Source organism: Ylistrum balloti, unplaced genomic scaffold (genome assembly GCF_031769215.1).
Source record: "Ylistrum balloti isolate Yb309-2 unplaced genomic scaffold, AGI_CSIRO_Ybal_v1 Utg371132, whole genome shotgun sequence".
Lineage (NCBI taxonomy): Eukaryota > Metazoa > Mollusca > Bivalvia > Pectinida > Pectinidae > Ylistrum > Ylistrum balloti.
In genome coordinates, this window is record NW_026782621.1 from 950,658 (window position 1) to 958,787 (window position 8,130).

General features: G+C 36.9%; 1 protein-coding gene across 1 annotated transcript; it reads right to left on the reverse strand.

Moving 5' to 3' along the window:
- Window positions 1–240: 240 nt before the first annotated feature.
- LOC132560980 (serine-aspartate repeat-containing protein F-like) lies at window positions 241–4,326 on the reverse strand. Its single transcript, XM_060225687.1, has 2 exons — window positions 2,979–4,326; window positions 241–2,864 (listed from the first exon to the last, which is right to left on the reverse strand). The coding sequence occupies exons 1-2, from the start codon at window positions 4,324–4,326 to the stop codon at window positions 241–243; spliced, it is 3,972 nt and encodes a 1,323-aa protein (XP_060081670.1).
- Window positions 4,327–8,130: the final 3,804 nt, after the last annotated feature.

Consider the following 8,130-nt stretch of genomic DNA (forward strand, 5'->3'; position numbering starts at 1 on the left):
GTAAAAGGCTTCATCAATATTGAATATTTCAATCCTGAATGGAATTCGTATTTAAGAACGTTCAAATCAACGATGAAGCAATCTTTTACAGAATTCTTAATGTTGATTTCTTTCAATAAATTTAAGCATTAATTATAACGATTTTTATTAAAATTCGTTTGGTCGATTTTATTCAATCGATCTTAGATTTCGTTATGTTGATTTCATTCAATCAATTTTGGCATTAGGTATGTTAATTTTTCAACCATCAAGGATTTTTGATAGCTCATCTAAATCATCTTCATCTAAATATTCCAGATCCAGATCACCGAGATCATCAAGATCACTTGAGCTTAATTCGAATGAGTCTGAAGTGTTCGAGTCATTTTCACCTGAATTTTCATTACTGGAATCATTTTCGTTTGATTCATCTGAGGTTGAAGTATTTGAAGTGTTTTCACTCGAATCATTGTCCTTGGCTGAATCATCTTCATTTGATTCACCCGAGTTTTGTTCACCGGAAACATTTTCGTCAGATTTCTGTTCTATTGAACTGTCATCAGTCACATCATCAGAATCTTGTTCACTCAATCCACCAACCCCTATAACATTGTCTTCGTTTTCATTCAGGCCGTCGAAAAGTTCACTAATCAGTTCTAAATTACGGTCATTTTCCAACAAACTGTCTAAGAATGAATCGACACTAGCATCGTCTCTGGATACTAATGCGCTTAGAGAGATTTGTGCATTGGACTTTCCAAACGTGCTGATCCGACTGGAATCTTGTCTGTTCACTTTGGCGAGTCTGTTTCTGTTCTCTAGATAGGTTAACACGTTTGTTTTATCTCTATCAATATCAGTTAAAACATCGTTACCTCCTCGTGTATTTTGTTGCCCTGATTGTCTTAATGTCGCTGAACGGAACGCACCAGTACCCTGTCCAAGTGATGCAAAATCAAATCCGTCCACCATTCCCTCTCCTAAAGAAGCTGACTCAAACGCATTTGAACCCTGTCCCGATGATGCCGACTCAAACACTCTGTTGTTCTGTCCTAGTGTTCGTGTCACGAAATTACCACCTTGTCTTGTAGATAGTGACTCTGAGGTTCCGATTCGTTGTCCTATTGGTCCTGACTGGAAACCACTTTTCCTGTCTCCTTGCGACGTTTCCGAGAACGCCCTTTTACGCTGTCCTTGCGATCGTGACTCGAACGCACCTGTGCTCTGTCTTATTGAAACAGACTGGGTTGCTCCAGTCCTTTGTCCCTCTGATCCGAGTGCACTATTTCCCTGCCTTACAGGCTCGCCATCAAAGATAAAGGATATTATCTCTGAGAGTGTAGGTAACGAGGAGGGTACGACTTGGCCTGTCTGTGTTTGGCCAGTTTGTGACCCGACTGGCGATGGAAAGTTCATGGGCTTTGACTGACGTTCAATTTGCCTTACAACAATTGGTACTTGCGATCGTGACTCGAACGCACCTGTGCTCTGTCTTCTTGAAACAGACTGGGTTGTTCCAGTCCTTTGTCCTCCTGATCCGAGTGCACCAATTGGTACCTGGGACGTTGATATGGAGGTATCTAGTGAAACAGTGCCTCGATTTGATGCCACAGCAGGTGGTGAAACAGTGCCTCGATTTGATGCCACAGCAGGTGGTGACGGTTGAAACCCAGATTGGAACACGCCACTAGCTATTTGTGACATAATGCCTCTTGTGTTAGATTGAGCGGCCGTCGACCTGCTAGTGGACACTGGAACAGATGACGACGTTTGTAGCATGCGACCAAATTCATTTGCATTTCCTAGTAATGAGGACGAATCTTGTTGCTGAAAAGTGATTCCAAAATCCGAAAGCATATTTTGGATATCGAGATCATTGTCAGAGCTGGTTTCAGTTGAGGTAGAAGGATCTTCAAAAGCACCCACAGGTATTCCCTCGGCAGCAGAAAAACTATCAAGATCTATAAAGTTGGTCAGGTCGTCTGTCGCCAACATGGCGTCTAACTGAGCAGGACTTAAACTGTCAACAAACGCTGATAGACGGTCCTCGGCTTCACTGTCCGGTTCCGATAGACCTAACCAATTTTGGCTGACTTGTGTGGCTGTAGATTGACCTTGTACATTCCTATTTGCACTAAAATCTAAATGATTTTCCAGTTCGAATTCATCTTTACTAGTGCCGCCTGATAACTCTGACGAAGGCAATGGCTTTAACCCTAGTGCTTTTGCAAGCAGATTATCATCACTGTCTGATTCATGGACCGAGCTGGCGCCTGCAGATTCAGAAGACCCACTTTGTCGAGACTCCACAAAACTGGAAACTGCTGCTTGATCCCGTAACAGAAAATTTGTCTGTAGGGATGATAACGCATTGGAAGTAGATACTGATGACTCACTTCCTGAGGAAGACGAATCTTGAAGTAAATTCAACATAGAAGCATCGTCAAATAGAGGTGTGATGAGGCCATTGTTGCCGGTTTTAGAGGCTGTTTTCGTCTGTACTTGTTCGGCCAAAGACATTTGTGGAGGTGTCATCAAGGTTCCTTTGGATGGTGAAATAACAGACAGCAGTAAATTTGTTTGTCCCGAGTCTGTTTTAACTTTATTTACGATGTTTGTATCAACTACCTTTGATTTCTTAGATTGCTCAGTAATTATCTCACTAAGGTCAGTTATTTCTTCCATCGAACTAAGGAGCGCTGAGTCATTGATATCGTCGTCGTCATCATCGTCGTCATCGATGTTTGGTTCATTAAATGCAACAACATTTGAATTGACAATAAAAGTGCTTTCTCTAGAACTGCTATCATCTTTGTCATTTTCATCATCGTTGTTACTGTTGCTGTTGTCATCATTGTCGTTGTCATCATCATCACTGCCAGTATCTTCATTATTTTCAATATTGCCACTGCTAGTGTCATCGTCATTGTCATCATCGTCACTATTAGTGTCATTGTCATCATCATCACTATTATTGTCATCATCGTCATCATCATCACTGTCGGTATCGTCGCTGTTGTCAATATTATCGCTATTATTGTCATCATCATTGTCGTCATCATTATCACTATCGGTGTCATTTTCATTGTCGCCACTGTCAGTGTCATCATTATCGTCATCATTATCACTATCATTGTCATCATCATTGTCGTCATCATTATCACTATCAGTGTCATTTTCATTGTCGCCACTGTCAGTGTCATCATTATCGTCATCATTATCACTATCAGTGTCATCATCATTATCGTCATCATTATCACTATCATTGTCATCATCATTGTCGTCATCATTATCACTATCAGTGTCATTTTCATTGTCGCCACTGTCAGTGTCATCATTATCGTCATCATTATCACTATCATTGTCATCATTATCTTCATCATTATCACTATCAGTGTCATTTTCATTGTCGCCACTGTCAGTGTCATTATTATCGTCATCATTATCACTATCAGTGTCATTATCATTTTCGCCACTATCGGTGTCATTATTATCGTCATCATTATCACTATCAGTGTCATTATCATTGTCGTCATCATTCTCACTATCAGTGTCATTTTCATTGTCGCCACTGTCAGTGTCATCATTATCGTCATCATTATCACTATCAGTGTCATCGTCAGTGTCGTCGACATTGTTGCTTTCAGTGTCATCATTTTTGTCGTCAACATCATTACTGTCAGTATCATCGTTGTTGTCAACATTATCGCTCTCAGTTTTGTCATCATCTTCGGTAACATCGTCGCCATCAGTGTTATTAGCGGATATATTGCCGTCGTTCCCATCATCACTGCTATTAACAGTTCTCTCATCATTGGTATCGTCACCAGATATACTTGCATCATCATTGACGTCGCCATCGTTGTTTGTATTGTCATTATTAGAAGATGTTTTATCATCGTCTTTAGACATGTTGTCATTGCTTGATGGTATGTCATCGTTGTTAACCATGGCAGAATCATTATCGTTGTTAGACGGTGAACCGTCGCTGTTTACAGTGTCAGTAACATCGTTGTTAGGAGTCGGGTCATCGTTGCTGGATATTAAATCATCGTTGTTATCTAATGCTGTATCATCGCTGTTAGATGGTAAATTATCGGTGTTGACAGAAGCTGTATCATCGTCTGTCACAGACAATGTGTTAACGGTATCGACTTTGTCATTGTTGGTATCGAAATTTACATTTTCCGTTTTCGAGTCTTCACTTACTTCTTGTTTGTTTATGGTTGTGACAATTAAAGTGTCCTTGTCATTATTTTCCAATTCCCCTGTATCGGTGACCGATGTATCAGCTGTGACGGGGTGACATAGCAAACACGCCAACAGGTACAGTGTTACCAGCATCATGTCTCTCATCTGAAAAATAGATATGATGTGTAACAAAACGGAAATAGAAACGAAAAGTATTAAAACAAACTTTATTGATATCCTGTAAATGAACACTCTGAGATATTTGCGAACATGGCCAATAGGTGTCATGCACAGTAGCAAAAATAATTTATTCCTTGTTTCAAAATAAAAAGTGTATATGTCTGTTAATAATCGTTGTTTGTTATCTAAGTAGCTATGTGGAAAAAAAAACAAAAGAAAAAAAGTAGAGATTTTATTTTTATAAACGTAGATTACAAGTTGTAACGAGACAAATGCAATGTTTCATGTAAAAGAAAATGATATTTTATATAATACCATACGCATACTGCATGATTGAACTTTTGACTAGAAGTAAGAGGTGAAGAGTTATCTGGTATCGTTACATGGGCCAAGGTTTATAAGCCAAAAATTTTAGAACCAATCCCTGTAATAATCAGACAGGTAAAATTGATAGAAACATTGTAAAATATAGAACGAATACTATCACTGTCTGTAATTCAGAAACCAGAAGCAAAATCAGACACGGTAAAATTGATAGAAACATTGTAAAATATAGAACGAATACTATCACTGTCTGTAATTCAGAAACCAGAAGCAAAATCAGACACGGTAAAATTGATAGAAACATTGTAAAATATAGAACGAATACTATCACTGTCTGTAATTCAGAAACCAGAAGCAAAATCAGACACGGTAAAATTGATAGAAACATTGTAAAATATAGAACGAATACTATCACTGTCTGTAATTCAGAAACCAGAAGCAAAATCAGACACGGTAAAATTGATAGAAACATTGTAAAATATAGAACGAATACTATCACTGTCTGTAATTCAGAAACCAGAAGCAAAATCAGACACGGTAAAATTGATAGAAACATTGTAAAATACAGAACGAATACTATCACTGTCTGTAATTCAGAAACCAGAAGCAAAATCAGACACGGTAAAAGTTGAAATGAAATAGTTTCGTACAAATCTTTGACGTTTATGTGGGGATATGTTAGATTATTATAATTTATAAACATATCACGTGTCTTGGATTTGACGTCAGCTCAATCTTACTAACCAAATAGGAAGGAAATTAGTGAAAATCTCAAATAAAAAAAGTCTTTAAAAATACTCCTATCTAAGAAACTGAATATTAACAAATTACGAGAATACATGCTTTGTATATATCTAATTAGCTGAACTATTGATTAATTATACTGATGCAGGCGAATGTTGCATATGTAAAGAAAGCATTCATGGTCTTTTCGCTGTCACAAGTTTTTCGCGTCTTTTTTTGTTTCTCTCTTTAAAGTTTTTAAACTGGAAGAAGAAAACGCTGTCATTTATAGAGCAACTTTATCACCATTGTTTGAAGTTTAAAACATTTGGACTCGTAGAAAATAGATTTTAACTGTAACAAATGCATACGGCTGTACTTACTGCTGAAGCTGCGTCCCCTGTGCGTGTTTGTGTTACGTCCAAGGTAATTGACACGCCACTACATTAACTAAGTATTTGTACCACCTGATCACAGTTTAAGGTTGGCGTGCCTCACTGACTACCATTCGCCCATAGGCCAGGAGGTGCTGACCTTGGTCGCGCCTCAGTGTTAACTAGACACGACTAGGTGTGGAAAAAAAACCTCATTCGGTATGTCTGGATGATGATGATATAAACAGAGTGATGACTAGCTATGTATATATATATTTATACAAGTCGTTTATTGTTGACACAGCTTTGCTGGGATCACGTACTTTTACAGTATATAAGAAAGTTTATGATTCACTGTCGAAAAAAATCGTCTTTTTCATGACGATGACAAATTTCTTTTTGCACTTATGAAAATATCAGAGATTTTTCTGACGTATATATATATGGAATGTGTATCATATTAAAAAAAGACACAAGTATCGTTTTTCATTTGAGTGTATTCCCTGAAACGATAGTATATTGTCACAGATCTGTCAAAATAATGTGTTATGGCATTTGACGCTGTATGCTGCAATCGCATACCACTTATGCATTCTGACGCCAAAATAGTGACTTTCTCAAACTATTTGTCACAAGGTGACGACATATTGTTATCTGACATTATGATAAGTATGATATACTTGTGTATATATCACCATTGTTTCTCCATCATCCCAACCACATTAACTATATATTGTATCATACTTCAAATGAACCAAATAATTGAACCGGTACATCGAGAAGAAAAAAAAAACAAGAGACACGTAAATAAATAAATGAATAAATAATAAAATGAATAGATGAAAGCAGTAAAAATAAGACAAGGTGAAAAAAGAAAATTTTAATAGGACTTTTTACTAATTAGTAATATCTTCATGCCTTAAACATATCGTAAGTAGACCGATATTTTGGGCGGATAAGCTTTCTGTGTGCCGTATTTAAATAGAACACGATTTATTATGGTAACGAGTCTAACAGATCACGTTCAGACTGAATATGAGGTAAAACATATAACTTTACCATAATCTACAAGAAAACAATTATCATAAACAACTGATAATTCAGTGATACCTCATCAGCCACCAGTTGATTTGTCTTGGTAACTTTGACAAATATTTAGTGAGATTTTGATGTTTACGATGTATTACTAAACGACCTCAGAATGGAAAATTACATTTACATATTTATTTAGCATTATTATATACCGAACACCAATGGAAACGCTACAAACTGGAATTTTCAAATTTCATAAGCGTTGAAAAAAATTAAAATTCATTCTAAGTTCTTTTGAAGCTAATGTTATCCATTCACAATGACGACTTCTTAACAGATGTCAGAGGATTGCCCATCGTTACTATTGTCAGATCTGCCGTCTCTGATGTTCTTCTTAACCACACAAATCGATTTTTGATTTTCTCCGTTGTTTATTTTGAGATATAACAAATATCACGCAAACGGTGAAGATCATTTGTTTCAAATATTCTGACTGTTTCCTGGATATTACGTAGAATATCAAAATTTCCTTCATTGGCGAAGAACATGTATACGTTTGGCCTTATGGCCTTATTTTGAAATAATCCTATTTCTGTTTTTATTCTGTCCAGTGCTTATTAGTATGCCTGGGGATTTCGTTTTCATATCAAGATCACGTGACGGATTTTTACCCTATTACCCATTCTGATCCCGTAACCTTTCGACATTCCATGAAACATCTTTCTTTTCATCGTTTTCACTTCATTCAGTCGATATTTAGTTTTAATTAAGATGAATATGTCGTTATTTTTGTTGATTGATAATATCTTGACCAAGTCCCATTTCTGATAAACATTGTAAAATGCACATCTAAAACAGGACATTACCTAAAAAGATTACTCCGCAGAAAATGTCGGGTGACAGAGTGAAAAAAAAGTGAACTTGCGTTTCACCTAAGCATGATATTCACTATTATCACCCAGCAGTATGATACCCGTGCTTGTAAAAAAGATACTGAAATGTAATTTGGAAAAAAAAACATATAAAGACTGTTCATACTTGGTTGCATTCCGTAGACACATTTCTATCAATGACCAATTATAACCTGATTTAAAGTTAAATGCAGTTGTCATGACCTCTCACAGGTGACCCTGTTTCCCTACGTGACCTCAATCAAAAAGGCCTGTTACGATAGAACACCATTGGTGATATAACTGTTTCCTAACAAAACCTTCAATTTATCAAACGTCATGGCGTTTTATGGTCGTGTAAGCTAGTCCATTACACTCGTTTGATCTCTGATAGAACTATAAGCATGCAAGACAAACTATTGTAGTAAACAGTCCGT

Coding starts and splice junctions, on each gene's coding strand:
- LOC132560980 (XM_060225687.1), bottom strand. CDS start 4,326: ATGATGCTGGTAACACTGTACCTGTTGGCGTGTTTGCTATGTCACCCC. Junction 2,865..2,978: donor CAACAGCGACGATACCGACA/GTGATGATGATG, acceptor AAAATAATGAAG/ATACTGGCAGTGATGATGAT.